Below are 19,462 nucleotides of genomic sequence, written 5' to 3' on the forward strand. Positions count from 1 at the left end.
AATAGCAATAGTGGATAAATTTACAGCGGATAACAATCAGGTTTTAATATAAAAAGTGTATGCAATAATTACCTTGATATAAACTAAGACAGTTTTCAACTATGGCATAAGGTGCATAAACCGAAAATAAAGTAGGTACATGACAGAAGAGATAAGGTTGACCTATCTTTTTCTAAGTTCTTTGCCTTGTTTACATCACCAGTGCCAACTGTACTATAACCGCTTAACTCATTAACGCCGGTATATTTTGAAGCTGAAAATAAAGATTCCTGGCGGCTACCAAATCGGCGGGCGGAGCTTCCCCAGAGTCTGTCCGCCCACAGGCCGCAGCCCGCTGCTGCGTCAGAGCACGGGCCCCAATATAGCGTCACACTTGCAGGACGTCCAGCAATGTTTATTTTTTGGGGTGTTTCATATGTGGAACACCCGTCGTTATTGAATTAAGTCATTCTAGTGATCTTTCAACTAGTTTGTGTATTAGTACAAGCTTGTGAAGACAATTATTTTTTAAAATTTCAACATCTGATTTTCGTAATTCATGTATTTTATGTGTTCCTTTATATTTGATCAACTTTTTTTACGTGTTTTGATCGTTTTGCGCTATTCTTTACAAAAACCTAATATGAATTTGTGCTTTCCACTGGGACTCAAGACCTCGCAAGCACCATTCCTTGACAAAACGCTAGTGAGGAATGTTTTGTTTTCAGTGTTGCGTCGATTCGAGGTCCTTCGTAAAACATTATAGTGCGTATGCAAAAGAAATAGACCTTAGCATTTATCAGAGCTTGATATATGAGCCCATAAAGTGCCCCAAATTGTAGGAAAAAGTGATTTGAAACCAAATCATCCAGAAAATAGAAGTGAAGGAAAATTTGGTTTCTCAAGATAAAAAGGTGTTTGGTTTATTCTTTGAGATATGCATGCAGGTCTATCTTGCCATACATATGGAGGTAAAGAGAATGTTTCCTGGGGAGGGATGAGGGGGCAGAGCATCCCATCAACCCTCCCCTCAGGCAGTCATAGTAACTTAGATTGCTGAATAAAGTTTGCGATATGGAATTCGGTTACTTTATTGGGCAGGACACATTTGGTGGTGTGAATTTCTGTAGATTTTACCAAAAGATGGGTTGGGTTCCCGTAAAAATTTCATTTTATTTTTTAAGTTGGTGTTTCGGTCCATAGACTTTCAGAGATGGCGGACACGTCTGTAGAGTTTCACTAGCCAATGATAATCATTCTTTGTGCTGGTTTTATGCATTTTTGTTCTCTATTCTTGTTATTTCTGCCTGTTTTACCCCATAATTTCCCTGATATACTTCAGCCCTCCCCTACTATTGTCGGCTGTGATTGCTACAGAAATGATTATCAGATTTGTTCTCGTCACACAAGATAAATCTTATGATATAGATATTGTGTGGGAAGTTCTGATTGTCATAGATGCTAAAATAGCCCAACAATCTTGGCCCTGATAGCAGGGGAGAGCATTAATGGCACCAGGAAAAGTATGTGATAAAATATGAATAATGTAGACATTATTAGTCTCTATTTTGTGTAATGCAACTGTTGTGTTCCCTGTGATTCCCCTCACGGGTGGCTCCCCCCCCTATCCTTGCACTGGAAGACGAGAAATCCTCCAAGTATTCACAGCCTGATAGAGCGTAAGACCAATGTGTGGGAGTGCCCAATGCTAGGTCTGTCCAACAATCTCTCCTACTGTAAAAACCTGGACAATTCCTTGTTTCCCCGGGCTAGGGTTGGGGGCAGTAGTCCCGCAGGAGGGGAGGGTTGCATATTGGTTATGTGAAGATATTGTGAAAAATTACTGTAACCATTTAGCTTGATAGCTATGGAGAGCACAAAATATATCAAGATTTAATAAACATAATTTTTTTTATTCTAGTAATGATTATATAGTATTGTCCATTTTTTACACAAGTGGAAATGAGACCTAGTAAGCTAATAGGAAGGGCAGAAGAGAGGATGGAAAAGTCAGAGTAACTAGGCGCTCCATGACACACACTGCAAAACCAAAAAAACAGAAAAACTGGACAGAATCGTAGCAGATGACATATATGAGATAAATCTAATGAGCCTTTAGTAACTGTACCTTGTCATGACTTGAAGATAAATACTACTGACTAGTTTGTTAAAGCCAATAAAAAGTGCAATAGATAATCATAAGACTATAGGAGCTGGACCCAAAGGAAGTCTATCATGGCTAGGCTTTGGAAACTAGGAAAACTTTTTTTTCCTTTTTTCAGCAGAATATTTTGCCTTTAATGAAAGGAGCAACAGGTAGTGGTCCCAGTTCTTGCCAGTGAAGTTGGAGAGGATTCTGATGACTCACAGGCCAACCATTCTAGACATATTGGTTAAAGTAAAAAATGATGGGTCAGTGTGAGATACAGAGGTGATTATCCAGAATAGGTAGGGGGGTAGGAAGATCTAGGGATCAGTGTCAGTTAAAAGACATAGGTCCTGTGCTTCAAGCTGCATCACTGGTCAACAAACCTCCTTCACATGGATTTTGCAAGATGAAAAATCTTCACACATTACTACTATTGATAGCAATTAATGTTTACCAATGGTGAACAGAGTAGAGTCGTAGGAAAAGATATGAATGGGAATAAATTAATGAAGTGTTAGTTTGACAGGCATTAAAAAAAAGATCTAGATTGTAAAGTTGACACATGAATAAAGGAAATTTATATTTTGCCTTGCCTATGGCAGGAATGACCATCAGTAAGATTGATATGTTAAGTAGTAGTAAACAGTCTCTTGGTATTTTTATATCAGATTCAGAAATCCATAACTAGTTAAACCATGCCTTAGAATCATAATGTTCTAACATCTCAAAGATCAACTGAATCAGACAAAGATCACCCATCAAATAAATTTCCTAAGGAGTCAAAAACAGATAAAGACAGCACATCAGTAATGATAAGCAAAACCTGGAGATCCCTTTTGAGTTATTTACAAAAACGAATGAAATTATTTACCATTATTTTATTGTAATGTTTTATTTAAGAGTTCCACATCTGATGCAATTACAAATGTAAAGAGGAACATGTTTGCATGTAAATATATTAAATGTGCAATATAATTGCCATGATATTTGCTAGAGATATTGTAACATGTATTTCATGACATTATTGCAATGAATTATCATCACAGGATCTTCATCAGTGCAAATGTTTGTTCTAATCAGCAGGAGCTTAATAAATGACAGCAGCATGAGTCATAGATGAAATCACCAAGAAGTGCCAGACCTTTTATGAATACCACCTCAGGACTTGTGTTGAGGCATTTAAATTTGCACAGTTCGGAGTTTTAAAGAGAATAATATCAGGTTTAGATGTAGGATGAAAAACCAAAGGATACGACTTTAAACCTGCTTTACAAGTAACTGATTAATACTTACTCAACAAAACTTAATTCACAGGGCAGCACAAGAACTTAATCAGCTGTTGGGGAAGAAACGTATGTCAGAAGATGCTGATAAACAAGTGATAAAGAAAGCGAGAGCTGTTGTTGATGCATCTGAGACACAAATGAAGTGAGTATAACAAGTATTAAAGATTTTTGGCTACTGGTATCAATGCTTCAACCCGCATTGCTGAACTTGGTATAACGATATGGGTACTGTGGCCAAGGAGATCGATCACATCCTTATTAGAACTCGCTGGAGGATCCTCCAGAACAGCAGGATAACAAGTATTAAAGATTTTTGGCTACTGGTATCAACTCTTCAACCCACATTGCTGGACTTGGTATAACGATATGGGTACTGTGGCCAAGGAGATCGATCACATCCTTATTAGAACTCGTTGGAGGATCCTCCAGAACAGCAGGATTTACCAGAGTGCCTAGTTCTGTGGTACTGACCATAGATTAGCTGTGGTAACTCTATAGGTCCACATTAAAAAAAAAGCATCTCTCCAGTGCCCAGGAATCTTGCTGAGGAGGTTGAAGACAATTTCCTAGTAAAGGACCTTCTTCCTTCTTACCAAGCCCTGAGAAAACTAAATTCCAAGCCCTCCTTACAGATGACTGCAATCCTCTCAGTGGATTGTGGATCATCTCTGATCATGTTGGGGTTTGTGAATGTTGGGCTGAGTTTTTTTAGCAACTGTATCAGGTAGATCCTCCAGCAGTGTTGTTGCAATATCTGTGCCAGACCCACCCATTAGTGAGGAACCTCCTACCCTAACTGAGGTTAGGGAGTTAATCTCCAAGCAAAAGGATGGGAAGGCTACAGGCATATGCAGTGTCCATGCAGAACTGCTAAAGAATGGGGGTGAACCTATGGCATAGGGCTTGCATACTGTCCTAGCTGCCATCTGGCAGTCAAGGTCCATTCCCTTAGATCTGTTTAGGGGCATGGTCATCTCTCTCTGGAAGGGGAAAGGGGATCATTGGGACTGTAGCACCTACCATGGCATCACACTGCTCAGTATGCCAGGCAAGGTTTTTGCCCACATTCTTCTGAAAAGGATCTGTGACCACCTAATGATGCACTAAAGACTGAACAGTCTAGATTCACTCCTGACATATCCATAATGGACTGTATCTTAGTGCTTCGGGTCATTGTGGAACACTATATTGAGTCCACTATGAGCTGCTTGCAGCCTACATTGACCTCAAGAAGGCATTTGGCTCTGCATCACGAATTACTATGGGAGATCCTTAGACTTAGGGAAATTCCAACATAGATTATTGGTTTAATAGCAAGCCTATATACTGGTACTGAAAGTGCTGTAAAGTGTGGTGTAAAACCTGTCGATCTTCTTCCCTGTGAATACAGGAGTGAGGCAAGGCTGTGTCCACACGCCAACACTTCTCAACACTGGCATGTACAGGGTAATGAGCAGAGTTATCAAACAGTCTTTGTTGAGCAACACTGGGCAATATCAAGATCACAAACCTTGACTTTGTTGCTATCCTATCTGAGTCTCTGGAATATCTTTTGGCTGCTCTTGATGCATTCAGCAAGGAGGTGAAGCCCTTGGGCTTACAGGTCTCCTAGACCAAGACCAAGATCCAAGATATTGGGGGCCTGTTAGGGGAACCTGTTCAGTCGATACATGCTTGTAGTGAGGACATTAAATTCACAGTCGACAGATTGGTCTGGCAGCAGGAGCCATGAACTCAATCAACAAGAGCATTTGGAGGTGCTGGTACCCATGCAGAAGGACTAAGCTACATGTCTTCAAGGCCCTGATACTGCCAGTTTTGCTCTTTGGTTGCAAAACCTGGACGCTATCTAGTTCCTTCTGTGACAAGTCCCTGTGTTGGATCATGGGGTACAGTTGGCAAGATGAATACATTGTGAGACTAGTATGGGACATGTTACTTGCATAATCTGTGACCACCAACTCAGGCTAAACGAGCACCAAACTCGTTTCCCAGTGGATGACTCTTCCCAGCAGGTTGTCTCTTCACAAGAAAATCCAGCTTGGAGGAGGCTCGTAGGATGACCAAGAAAGTCGTGGCTTGGACATCTCAACCAGACCTGCTGTGAGGAGTTAGAGATGGGCCGAGGACCTGCTTGCAGGCTTGCCACGAGGAACCCCAGTGGCTGGAAGTGAATGGTGGATGTGGCTATGCTCCCCCATGAGTTTCAGCCCCATTGATTGATTGATTGGTTGATAGCATGTAATTGAAAGTTTTTATACAGTATATTTCCTTGGTTTTCTGCATAGAACTTCCAAAGAGTTCCATAAAAGATCAATTAAGATGATGAGGTGACAAGATTATTGTTAACCATGTAGAATTTAATATAGAAAGTCATGGAAAAGGGCACAAGGAAGCTTTTCTTTTTTCACATAAGTTAATCATGTTGCCTGTTGTTGTTGTTTTTCTTAGAGAGAACCCATGTCCTCTTTTTAGGAAATCTAGATTAGCAATGCCCTATATTAGTATTTACTGGTCATATTAATTTATTTTTTGTTTGAATCTGTAATAAGTTTAACAGCACTATCTTGCATCCTCTGAGTTTATGGTTGCAATATTTTCAGGTTAACAGAAGATATGCCCAGAATAGCAGTTCACATCATTGAGACAGTCGAGGCATGTACTCATGAAGTGGCAGTACCCCCTGGTGAGACCTACATTCCACTCCAGCCACCAAGCGAAAAGCCAGCAAAGGTGTATCCATTTATACTAGATCCATTCCAGAAAGAAGCTATACTTTGCATTGACAACAATCAGTCAGTGTTAGTGTCTGCCCACACATCTGCTGGTAAAACTGTGGTAGCAGAATATGCGATAGCTATGTGCTTACATAACAAACAGAGAGTCATCTATACAACCCCAATCAAGGCCCTGAGTAACCAGAAGTACCGTGACTTCAGTGATGAGTTCACGGATGTTGGCCTTCTGACAGGAGATGTGACCATCAACCCAAACGCTTCGTGCCTCATTATGACCACAGAGATTCTGCGTTCCATGCTTTATAGAGGTTCGGAGGTGACAAGAGAGGTGGGCTGGGTCATATTTGACGAGATCCATTACATGAGAGACAAGGAAAGAGGTTATGTTTGGGAGGAGACACTCATTCTTCTGCCATCCACGGTTCATTTTGTATTTTTATCTGCAACCATCCCTAATGCCAGTCAGGTGGGCTTCTTCTTCCTTTGATGTATTTCTGTACTGTGATAATGATGGTAAAAGTTGCACTAAATCTCTCATCAACTACATTATTGTATTCAAAGTAGCTTAAGCATTGTCTTGTTGAAAATCATTATTATTTTGGTATTCTTATGTTATTTTTGTTTTCAGTTTGCCCAGTGGATTTGTTACCTTCACCACCAGCCTTGCCATGTGGTGTACACTGACTACAGACCAACACCTCTTCAACACTACATCTTCCCAGCTGGAGGAGAGGGAATCTATTTGGCTGTGGATGAGTTGGGCAAGTTTAGGGAGGACAACTTTAACACAGCTATGGCTATTCTGCAAGATGCTCCAGAGCAGGTCAGCAATTTTTTGCCTTTTTTCATTTTTCTTTTGAATCTTTCTTTATCTCTCCTTAAGGATTTGTTTTTTTCTTTTTTCACTTATCATTTTTTTTTTTTCAATTATACTTTTTCTTATTTTCTTTTTTTCTTCTCTTGCTTTGCTTATCTTTCATATCTGCTTTTTAATATTTCTTTCCACCATAGCTAGATGTTTGGGATAAGCACCAGTTTAGCTGTGACAACTATTTTACACAGTTGTATTCTATTTTACACAGTTATATTACTGATTTATAACTTTTCAGCCTGAATCTGGGTCCAAGGGGAAAGGAGGTGCAGCCAAAGGGAGTTCTGACTGCTTCAAGATTGTCAAGATGATCATGGAGAGAAACTTTGCTCCTGTCATCATCTTCAGTTTCTCCAAGAAGGAGTGTGAGGCTTATGCATTGCAGATGTCGAAGCTGGACTTCAATATTGCCGACGAGAAACAGCTGGTGAATGAGGTGTTCCAGAATGCCATTGCTCTCCTCTCAGAAGAAGACCGTGAGCTTCCACAGGTGGTGTCAGTGCTGCCACTACTCAAGAGAGGCATTGGTATTCATCATGGAGGTGAGTTGTGTGTTTAGCGAGTGGCCTATTTTTAGGGGATCAAGGATATTTGTGTTTCATTATTGTCGTTGTTGTGATTGTAATTTTTTTTTAAAGCAAATGTAAGACTAGTAAAGTAATATCTTTACTAATTATCACTCTTTATGAAATATTCTTTGAGGCTGTAGTTATCATTAAAGTTACTGTCTACTTCCACAGGTCTGCTGCCTATCATCAAGGAAACAATAGAGATCTTGTTTGGAGAAGGTTTGATCAAGTGTTTATTTGCAACTGAGACCTTTGCCATGGGACTTAACATGCCTGCCAGGACTGTCCTGTTTACCTCCATTCGCAAGTTTGATGGAAGAGATTTCAGATGGGTTAGTTCTTGGGGTTGTTTGATTTTCCTGAGATTTGAGAGGTTTTCTGTAAAGGAACTTGAAGCCAAGGAATGCAAGTCTTGATTGCAGGCTCTTCATCTTCTTCTTTCTTGCCTTTCTGTTTTGATGAGTTCCTTATTATTGTTTTTATCACTCCTTTAAATTAAAGTCATTGTCTTTCATTAACAATTTCAGCTAACTTCGGGAGAATACATCCAGATGTCAGGTCGAGCTGGTAGAAGAGGAAAGGATGACAAAGGTATTGTCATCATGATGGTAGATGAGAAGCTGAACACAGCTGTTGTCAAGAATCTAGTGCAGGTATGAACCATTTTTGCTTTTGCTGTGAAAGACTGAGTTCTCTTTTCCTGTGTATTTTTTAAAAACTTGAATATATGTCTAAACTTACAAGTTTATAACTTGGATGCTTTCAGTTATGACAGCAAAGATGATGTTTTTTTTCATGTCAGTTAATTTTTTGTGTTCTTCACCTTATGATATTTTGTTTTCTTTTTTGGAAGAAATTACATTGCTCCAGATGCTTTCAATTTTACAAGATCGTGCTCTTTGAAAATCTCCGTATCAATGTCTAAAAGCATGATTATGTTATTATTTAGGCTTTGAAAAGTTTCATATTTACACTTTCAGGGAAAAGCAGACCCCATCAACTCTGCTTTCCATCTGACATATAACATGGTGCTGAACCTGCTGCGTGTGGAACAGATTAACCCAGAGTACATCCTGGAGAGATCTTTCTTCCAGTTTCAGAATTATTCCTCCATTCCAGCACTGTGTGACCGTAAGTAATAGAAGAAAATGGTTATGTGGGAGCCAAAGCTGATAAGAAAAATTTAAAGGTTCAAGACTTTCAAAGTATCCTAAATCTGTAACTAACTTAAAGTTACAAATACACTTGTGCAAAAAGTTGTGTGTAATTCTGAAGCAAAGGAATTTCAACAAATTATAACCTTATGATATCATGCCCTAACATTTCTACAATAAATTGGTCTCCACCCCCTTTTTCTTTCTTTCTTTTTTTTTTCTTTCTTTCTTTCTTTCCCTTCTCCTATCCTCTCTCCAAGTACAAATAGTATAGAAATTTGTTGCCTTTAATGAGATTAATGAGGGTTATAAGAGGAAGGCTGACATTCTGTCTGCTTTCTCTTTACTCACTTGTCCATTTTGGGATTTGACATTCATCATCAGAATTACTTCCATGAATTCAGGAAAAAACAACAAAGATATTTTGATATCAGAATTTGTGTGGGAATAAACACAGTTAACCTGCCTCTTGATGACATGTTTAGGGGAATGATGAAAAGTATTGTGGACATGAATCTTAAACAGGGTACAGAGTACAGTCAAGACAAGTAGTCAGGTATACTTTTAACTCAGTACTGCCAGGGATAGCTTTTATGTATTTGCCATGCTCACTGTGATTTTATAGCATTACTGCACTATTTCTGGATGATGTGTCTGTCATGTCATGAAAAAATTGGCTGAGGGCTGGATGACAGGACTTTGCTGTCATGGAAAAATTAGGCTGAGGGCTGTGGTAAGAGGGATGTGCAGACATGAAAACTTCATCTGAATTCTTACATGGGAAGGACATGCCATGAGTCCACAAAGCCTTGGTAAAGGAGGGTGGAATGTACCATCTTTGAGCCATGGCTGGAAGAGTGCCAACTGTAAGGAGGATACTATTTTCATGCAAAGGATTCTCTTCCTGCCTACCATGACCGGCATCATAGGATGTGTTACAGAAAATTGAACAGGCTGAAAATACTGTATTAAAAAAATGACACAAATAACAAAATGTTACTTATTGTTATTGTTATTGCAGTTGTAGACTACCTAAAGAGTATATGGAGTCTGCAAGGAAAACAGTCTATAATCATATTGACATAGCATATCAAATGACAAATATAGACCTTGGGAAATTGAAAATTGAAAGAAAAAGAAAAACATTAATGCAGAATATGAGATAATAATATTATAAAGGGAGGCAAGTGTTTGTGTGGGCCAGCCCTACAAGTTTGGAGAGTCATCACTCAAATAATGCTAATGCACAGATTTTAGGCAGTGAGGCAACTGGATCCGGTTTACAAATAGATGGCTCCACAAGTGCTTAGGCACAAAGGAGTCAATGACTAGTCCTATATATGTCACTTGTTTTCCATTTTGCTTGATTTTCAGAAATATATATCTATATCTATCTATATATCTATATATATAGATATATATATTTTTTTATACTGCTAGTAGTGTTGTTAAAAACATTTTATTGATCACAATGTTAGTGATCTAAATAACAATTTCAATAATAACAGCATCAGGAAAAAAGAAAAACAATTCCAAAAACTCAGGAAAAGGGAAATCAGGTGAGGTCGTGTAGACCTACTAATTGCCTCCTTGGTGACTGAATAGCTGAAAAGTCATCTATGTGTAAACACATTTTATAAAATAAAACTACAGTGGACATTACATGTTCCCAGCTATAATTGGTTAAATAAGGGGAATTTTGACTATTTTGCAAAGCCCACAAGATCCACCAAATTAGTTTTTCAGGAAAAGGAGATGGTGAACATAATGGCATATAGAATTCAATTTAGACCAACATGGCAGATTGTGCTTTGGTTTTAGAGTCCTCATATGTCACATTTTCAATGTTGCATTTTATTTCTTTACTTGAAAACTTTAATTAATTTCCGGTTGGATTATGAAATTTTTCTCTTTTAAGGTGTGAGTGAGGGAGAAGATGAGCTTGCTTCTATGGTCATAGAAAGGGAGTCAGAAGTAGAGAGTTACTACAAGTTGCAGCAGACCATTGAGAACCTCTTGAAGGAAAGGCACAGCTTCATAACCAGATACACATACATCTTACCTTTCCTGCAGCCCGGGAGACTTGTCAGAGTGAGTATCTATTGCCAAATTTTGAAAATTAGCCTGCTGATCCAAATTTCAGTTCAGAGCATTCTGTTTGGATAAGTTGTTTTGTGTTTACTCTATCTACAGTTCTATGTAGGGTATATGCATCATATATTTTCATGGAGATATTTTTCATTAGAATATTCATGGTCTCTTCATAGTTACCATATCAATTTAGAAATTTATCCAGCATACAATTCTTTTGTCTCTTTAGCAATAGATTAACAATTGACTTATTTCACACCCCAGGTTAAAAACAATGACGATAATTTTGGTTGGGGTGTTGTGTTGAGTTACAAGAAGCAAGAAAACAAGAAAGATCCTTTAAAGCCACCATCTGTAACAGTGGACATCATCTTACGAGTGTCTGAGGAATCGGCAGCAAAAAAGGTCATTATACTTGTTTGTTTATTTAGTTATTTTTTTATGACATTTATTTTTTTAATGTTGTTTTTGTAACTGGTTATTCTAATATAATCAGAACACTGAAGCTTTGGTAAAAATATATCTCTACCTTTGTAAGAGTTTTTTTGTCTTCATATTGATATTGATATTAGTATACTATTTTAACTTACTGGATAGATAGTCCCAAACTTTCAGATGCATAGATTGTAGTATATGCAATATCTTTCATTATATATCCTCAGGTGACTTCTGATCTGAAGCCTCCTAAACCAGGGGAAAAGAGTGAACCAGTGGTCATGACAGTGATGGTGAAGGTCATCCAAGATTTATCTGCCGTAAGACTGAAGCTACCTAGTGACCTAAAGCCCTTGGATCAGCGTATCATGGTTGTCAAGATGGTGGATGTAAGTGGACTTTTCCTTTTATATCTAGCTTGCTCCTTTTCTTTTCTTCCTTCCTTCCTTCCTTCCTTCCTTCCTTCCTTCCTTCCTTCCTTCCTTCCTTCCTTCCTTCCTTCCTTCCTTCCATCCATCCATCCATCCATCCCCTCTCTCTCCCTCTGACATCACCATAATCATCATTCTTCTCAGTCACCTCTTTATGTATTTATATACATATTTTTTTCTTCCTCTAATAACTGATATTGATTGATTCTATAATTGTATAACTTATTTATTATATCCTTGGTAGTGCAGGAAGTACATGTACAAAGGTGTATGCCCTATAAAGTTTATATCAAACCGAAAACACACTGTCGCCCCTACCTGACCCCTTTCCTTGTAGTTTTATTGTGATTAGTATCATTATTAATCTTATGCCTGAGATTATTACCGGTACTCCTTACATTAGTATCTCTGTTATTATTCCTGTTAATATGGGTTTTATTATTATTATTGTTATTATTATTATTATTATTACTATTATTATTATCATAAATATTGTTGTTATTATCATAATTATTGTTATGGTTACTATTATTATTATTTTAGGTATTGTTATTGTTGTTGTTATTATTGTTCTTCTTATTATTATTGTTATTATTATTATTGTTATTATTATTATTATTATTATTATTATTATTATTATTATTATTATTATTATTATTATTATTAATCATCATCATCATCATTTTTATCATCATCATCATCATCATCATCATCTTTAACCCCCTGGATCCGGTTACAATGGTTACATAAGTGACCAGCATCCCAGGCGTGCGGCATGTGGGCCAGGTGTACACGAACACCGTGATAAGACTCTGTGCCTCTCCTTTGAGAAGTTATTTTGTGAAAACTTTTTTAGCTTTATCGCCATTTTCCAATGTCCATATTTGTCTTTTTATTTGCTTTATCCAGATGGGAATTACTTATTTTCCTTGCACAGACTCCATGTCATCTCTTTATGTAGTAAATAGCTCAGTGCAAGAAAAAAAAATATATATGGAATATTTGGTTATTTACTTCATATCTCTCTCTCTCTCTCTCTTTTGTAATTTTAAATTTTACATAATACAACCTATGCTGCCGGTCACAGCGGCCAGAATACGGTGCGCAGCATGGAAATGGCATCCTCCCTAGAGCCAGCGCTCTTCCAGTCATTGCTTATACACGTTACATTCCACATTTCTTTATCGATGGGAATAATGCTAAAGCCCCCTTTTAAGCGCCAAAAGAGTCAAATGACACTCCAAGAGGTTTGTGCACTCGTGGTGAGTCTTTTCTGTCACCTTGGCCTTCGCTCTTGACACTTTGTTCACGTCATCCATATAGCTATCCAAGATTTTCCTTGACGTGAACGCAACGTCATCCGGATCCAGGGGGTTAATGTTATTATTGTTGTTATTATTATTATCATTATTATTGTTGTTGTTGTTATTGCTATTATTAATGTTATTATATTCATTATTATTGTTGTTGTTATTATTATTATTATTATTGTTGTTTTTGTTATTATTACTGGTATTGTTGATATTACATTTTGTAGTTGTAACAGTAGTATGATAATGGTAGAAATAACTGTAAAAGGGATGAATAGAAACCTCCTTCTTCCAGTATGTTGATATAGGTGAGGACTGTGCATGTGTACATACACTCCCTGCATTAACAGGTAAATAACACAGTAGAATGTTTCTTCCACAGGAGGCATTGAGGCGTGTCCCAGAGAACCAGTTCTTGCTTGATCCTGTAAAGAACATGAAGATTAAGGATGAGGCCTTCTTGGATGTCATGTCCAAACTGGATAAGTTCAAAGCCAGAATGAATTCCCACAAACTCCATACAGATCCTGCACGAGATAGATTATGCGAGGCATTTGCGAAGAAGATGGAGGTTAGTTGAAATGGATGTATTACTTTAATCTTTAAAGATGTCGGAAATTTATTTTGACTGATTTTCTTGGATAGAGCTCGATTTTGTGTACTAGAAAATACATGCTTCATTGTCATTTCCAAAAAAGGTGGAGGTTACTTGAAAGGGATGTATTACTTTTGTCCTTGAAAATGTAGGAAGATTATTTTAACTTTGAGTTTTCTTGGCTTGAGCTCAATTTTATGTACTAGCAAATATATATTTCATAGTTCTCAATTTTAACAAGTGTCAGTAGAGGCCAGAGTTTAAAGTGTTATCAATTTACCTTTTGTTTGTGAGTGAAAATGTTGATAAATTAGTACAGATATATAAATGAAACATTTTTTCCATTAAAACAAAAAAAAATTATATATAGAGGTATTTATAAGTATCTAGATGTAAAGATAATAAAACGATGATATACCAGGAGAGTAACTCCATTATACATAATAGCATGATGAGGTGTTTGAACAGTGAATTGTAGTAAGAGGAAAAGATCAAAGGTTTGGCTGGATGAATATGCCATATAGTACCAGAATTACTACCTTGCACTCATTACATTTCATTCACAAAAAGATGAGAGGGGAAAATACAACTGCTTGATTGTCTAAGGCATAATGTTGGTGTGGCTGATGAAAACTTGCCAAACGGTATTCAAATGTGTTAGTGGACATTACACACACCATTCAAAGTAAAAAAAGTTTTGGAAGAAAATAAAGCCAATGTTTAATAGGCCTTCCATGATCAGTATCTGATTGGCCATGATTGGGGACATATTCTGTAAGGGATTAAGATGATTATAGTTTTTCAGTGATATTTTGAACTTTTGTCATTTAAACTGCTAGAGGTCATGGCACTCTTCTCTTTGAAAGTGCAGAATGATACTCAATTTTAAATTACCTGTGATATGCAAACAGACAAGGACCCAAGAGGAACTCAGAAAAATGGGTTTAAGTCTTGCAACAGTCTAAAGTTAGGATGGACATACAGTTGGTAACAGTCTATTCTAGCCATCAAAGAAAGCAGTCTCCTAACCCTTGAAAGAGAATGAGTTTCTAGTGTAAAATTAGTTGTCATATTGATTTGATTTTATGAGACATAAACAACTGGAGGGATGCTAAACAATTAAGGTTCAGCACATTAATAACACACACACACATGTACATCTCCTTCTTCCTCTCTGCCTCTATAAATCCTTGGGTATACATTTGACCCCTTATTTATGGGTACGGTTATAGCCATCATGATGTAATGATATATGATGTGTATATGTCATGACTTGCTCTTAACAAATGAGCAGGTGAGCCAGCTGTACACAGCACACACTCTGGCAGAAAGGCTAGACTGTTACATAATGATTACATCACAGAAAAATCTGGTCCAGTCATGATAGGGTTGATTACTGATTAATGCTAAAAATATTCTATTGAAATTAACTCCTTTACTTATTCAGGTCAGGAAGACACTTGAGAATGCTGAGACCGACTTAAAGAAAGCAAAGAGTGTATTACAAATGGATGAACTGAAGTGCCGCAAGCGTGTCTTGCGACGCCTTGGCTATGCCACATCGCAGGATGTCATTGAAAGGAAAGGCAGAGTGGCTTGTGAATTGTCCTCGGCTGATGAACTCCTCATTACTGAAATGCTCTTCCATGGTCTATTCAATGATCTATCAGGTAATATTATTATTTGGTTTTAAGATGAAGCCTGTAGTGAGGTGTTGGTGGCGCATGATGCTTTTCATACATTGGAAGATATGTATAAAGTTAAACCTACTATTATTTTTATGATTATTAATAGAGACTAGGTAGGAGAAATTTAAATCTAACAAGTGTGTGCATCTCATTGTTTTGCAAAACATTGTTATTTTTAGAGAGGCACTATGGATATGCTTTTAGATAATAATTGATTGTATTAAGTCCTTATTGTTTATATCAGTAACTACTATATGGATTCCACACATAGATGGTAATATAGTTTTCTATAATTTTAAATTCTTTGATTTTTAATAAATGTCTTCTGAAAAAAAATGTTTTTTTAACAGCTGCTCAGACCTGTGCATTACTAAGTACATTTGTGTGCGATGAGAAGAGTTCACAGCTTCCGAAGTTGGGTGAAGAATTGTCAGGACCCTTAAGACAGATGCAAGACATTGCTCGTCGCATTGCCAGAGTCAGCCATGAATGTAAATTAGAGGTGAGGACTTTTCAGTTTTGCATTTTCTTTTACAAGATGATTTTTATTGTATTTTAGATAGTGATTCATGTATCATGATATGTACCTTTAGATCAAAGGTTCCCAAACAAGGGGCCATGGCCCCCTGAGGAACCACATAGCAGAATGTAGAGGACCATAATCTGAGGATATGTATGTATAAAACCAAAGGGAGTTTAGCAGGTAGGCAGCCTGTGGAGGGAGGGAACTTGCAGGTTCAGTATAGGTTTGTGCAGTGCCTTGCTGCCAGATAGATAAGTAATACTTGGCATAGATGTTCAGAAGCAGATAGTCTAGGAGGAGGAGGGTGTGTGGTCACGGAAGGCCATAGTTGTGGCAGTTAATTATAACTCCCTATGATAGCATTTCACTTCAGAATTACAAGTTCATCAGATTTGTCAGACTCTAAAATCTTATCATAGGGAGTGGGGTTAAACTACTGTCTTGGTGTTCATATTTCTTTTGCAGTGTTTTTTTATCATCCCTCTGATACAAAACAAACAAAACTAGACTATTTGATTTTTTCTTCCGGTAGAAAAAACGTACACCTAATATTTGTCCCTGAAATATCTTAATTTCTTATTGCAATGCACAGTCATATTTAAACTTCTCTGGAATGAGTAAAGTTTATCATAAAGTATGGGATAAGCATGTATTATGCAATTTGAACAAACATAGTCATTGGAGAAGAAACTGGATAATTTTTTTCCTTTGTCTTTTTTTCTTGAGGGTGTAGAGAATAAACCAGGTCAATCACCTCCCTCACCCCTGGTCATTTAAGATATTAACAGATTAACAGGTATTAGGCTTATTGAGTGGCATCTCTCCAGAGTGTGTGGCCTATAGGCCGGCCCAGACAAATACTTGTTGTGTCAAGACTCATTTCCTCCCCTTTCCAATGTTATCTGTTTTGGCATAAGTGGTACTTGCTTTTTTTCATTTTCTTGCACTATATTTGTCATTTGATGTGCTGTATTAAGATGGTAATAGAATTTTTCTTGCACAGACTCTCTTGTGCAATAACAATAACAACAAGTAACATTTTGCTATTTGTGTAATTTATTTATTTTATTTTATTTTATTTTATTTATTTATTATTATTTTTTTTTTTTATAAAATTTTGCTGTAAAGCACTCTGCACTGCCAGCCATGGCAAGAAGGAATAGGATCCTGACCATGGAAATAGTGTCCTTCTTGGAGCCACTGCTCTTCTAGTCATGGCTCATGGATATTACACTCTGCATTTGTTTCCTGATGAAAATAATGTAAGAGGCCCATCTTAAATGCCCACGAGTAATCACTCTCCAAGAGCTTTGTGCAACCATAGCAAGTCATTCTCATCGCCCAGCTCTTAGCCAAATTTTTTCATGACGTGATCACACACATCCAAGGGGATACATGAACATGTTTTGCATATTGAAACTACTCAGTAATGGTAAACAAGAACCAAATATATAGGTATTCATCTTTTATTAACAGTGGCCACCAGTGATTCATTTTGTGGAAGTGATACTGTGAAGTTCCTCTTATTCCTTATACAATTACTATCAGTCAAGGTCTTGGCATCTTGTTTTCTGCAAACACATAGGTATTGTAAGAAAGAAGGAACATTTATCATTTGCTATTTTACCTGCAATATAGTTCCAGAAATGTCTATATCTGGCCACATGTATGTGAGCATCATAGATATCACTTGTATCCAGTTTCTTTGTCCTTTTTTGTGGAATTAAAGTAACTGTTTAAGTAGAAACTGAGTGAGCACAGGAAGTAGAGAGGCATAAGTCTGTAATGCTGACTATTTGAGTTCCATCTGGCATATTGAACTCATTTATCAATAATGTCTTCTGGAAACTCATTTTCCAGCTTAACTCATAGACTAATATTACAGAACTTGTCCACAAGATGTTAAGAGGATAAGAGTCATTATTTTGTCCGTGTTTTCAAGATAATTTCACTGAAAGCCATTATCTTTTTAGTATTTATTCTTTCTTTTGGGATCTATTTTGACTATTCTTTTGTATTTACAGATTGATGAAGAAAATTATGTAGAGCAGTTCAGACCATTTTTGATGGATATTGTATATGACTGGTGCAATGGTGCATCATTCATGGAACTCTGCAAAAAGACAGAAATCTTTGAAGGTAAGACATTGATTTTTAGTCCATCTTGCTTATTAAAAAAGAAAGTTTTTTTTGCATGTTTACATGTTTCTTTGTAGGAAGAATGATATTTTGTTCTTTTCTCTTCTCATCTTCTCCCACTTGCTCTTTCTTCTCTTCCCGTTTCCCACTTTCTCTTTCTTCTCTTTGTGATTTCATCTCTCATCTCTTCTCCCTACTCCTCCCACTTTCCCTTTGTTCTCCTTCCTCCTTTTGTCTCATCCACTACCTCCTCCCTCTGCCTTCCCCCACCTCTTCCTTTGCACTTTTTATACTTTTCAGCATTCTGATCATGATTCTTTTATCTTTACAGGAAGCATAATTCGAGCCATGCGTCGTCTAGAGGAGCTGCTGAGACAGATGATTCAGGCCTCTAAAGCCATAGGAATTGACCTTGAAAATAAATTCTCAGAGGGAGTAAAGCTTTTGAAGAGAGATATTGTGTTTGCTGCAAGTCTTTACTTGTAACTTAGAGTATTTACAGTGTAATGTTAATGTTATCAAGGTTACCTTGTTAGGGAAGTGCTTATTTACAACAGATTTAAGTAAGACGTTTAAATGTGAGTAATAAAATCTAGTGTATGGAAATGTACATTTTTTATGACACGTAGAGCTGGAGAGAAGTATTTTTTGTATTCTTCAATCCCTTTTTCTCTCTTGCTCTTAAAAAAACAAATAAATAAAATAAAATCAGACAAATACAGCCTTTGACACAGTACTGGATGACAGGATTTGTTTAGACTAATAAGCATTTGGATAAATAAGCTTAGTAAATACTACCTATTGTATTAATTTTTGTAATACATTGCCACAGGAAAAATATATTTTATTCATTTTATTCAGTCTTAAATTTTGTATGAAGGACAATTCTTCATTAAGGGTTGAATTATTTGCTTTAATATATTGCATCAAAGGCTGAGCAAAGAAAAATGTATATTGTCTTAAAGCCATCCTTGTTTTTATTTCCACCAAAGACATTGATTTCAGAAAAAAATAGTCAGTGAATATTCTCCTTTGATGAATATGCAAGGTGAGAGAGATGTTTAGTTAGTGTTAATAAACTGGAAGTAGGATTTTTTATAACAAACTTTTTTATTTATTCCAGTAATTAGCACATCAGACCACAAAACAATCCCTGTGAAATAAAAATTACTGTAAACATTAACACCATATTTACCAAGCTGCACTCCTACACCATGATATGAAGAACAAGAATTGTACTATTGAATTTTTTTTCTTATCCATTTCTGATTCACCAGTTAGATTCCTATGAAGGTAGTCCACTTTTAAGTAAGCCCTTTGTGGTTGACAGAATATGCAACTTACCATTAGGCAAAAGCAGTGATGTATTTTTGACATTATATGCTACTATTGGCAGAGAATAATTGTATATTTATTGAAAAATTTCTGCGGCAATTAGGATAAAGTATGTTACATGGCAAAGGTTGTAGAGTGCTGTAGGTTAGTATGGTAGTGAAAAGGGTAA

The 19,462-nt window shown here is 36.9% G+C and overlaps 1 protein-coding gene across 2 annotated transcripts in view; it reads left to right on the forward strand.

Annotated features, from left to right (window-relative positions):
- Positions 1–19,063, forward strand: part of Mtr4 (exosome RNA helicase Mtr4) — a 19,782-nt gene extending 719 nt beyond the window's left edge. Inside the window, exons 2-16 of one of the 2 annotated variants that reach the window (XM_070129717.1) lie at positions 3,443–3,556; positions 6,018–6,618; positions 6,781–6,975; positions 7,262–7,565; positions 7,764–7,924; positions 8,120–8,245; positions 8,573–8,723; positions 10,665–10,837; positions 11,102–11,242; positions 11,500–11,661; positions 13,396–13,584; positions 15,056–15,278; positions 15,647–15,798; positions 17,844–17,958; positions 18,290–19,063. In XM_070129717.1, the coding sequence (XP_069985818.1) occupies positions 3,443–3,556; positions 6,018–6,618; positions 6,781–6,975; positions 7,262–7,565; positions 7,764–7,924; positions 8,120–8,245; positions 8,573–8,723; positions 10,665–10,837; positions 11,102–11,242; positions 11,500–11,661; positions 13,396–13,584; positions 15,056–15,278; positions 15,647–15,798; positions 17,844–17,958; positions 18,290–18,444 (2,962 nt within the window). In that variant the 3' untranslated portion in view covers positions 18,445–19,063. The remainder of the gene's footprint in view (positions 1–3,442; positions 3,557–6,017; positions 6,619–6,780; positions 6,976–7,261; positions 7,566–7,763; positions 7,925–8,119; positions 8,246–8,572; positions 8,724–10,664; positions 10,838–11,101; positions 11,243–11,499; positions 11,662–13,395; positions 13,585–15,055; positions 15,279–15,646; positions 15,799–17,843; positions 17,959–18,289) is intronic. The other variant, XM_070129718.1, reaches the window with a different exon arrangement.
- The last annotated feature ends 399 nt before the right edge of the window (positions 19,064–19,462 follow it).

This window comes from Penaeus vannamei, chromosome 14 (genome assembly GCF_042767895.1).
Source record: "Penaeus vannamei isolate JL-2024 chromosome 14, ASM4276789v1, whole genome shotgun sequence".
Taxonomy (NCBI): domain Eukaryota; kingdom Metazoa; phylum Arthropoda; class Malacostraca; order Decapoda; family Penaeidae; genus Penaeus; species Penaeus vannamei.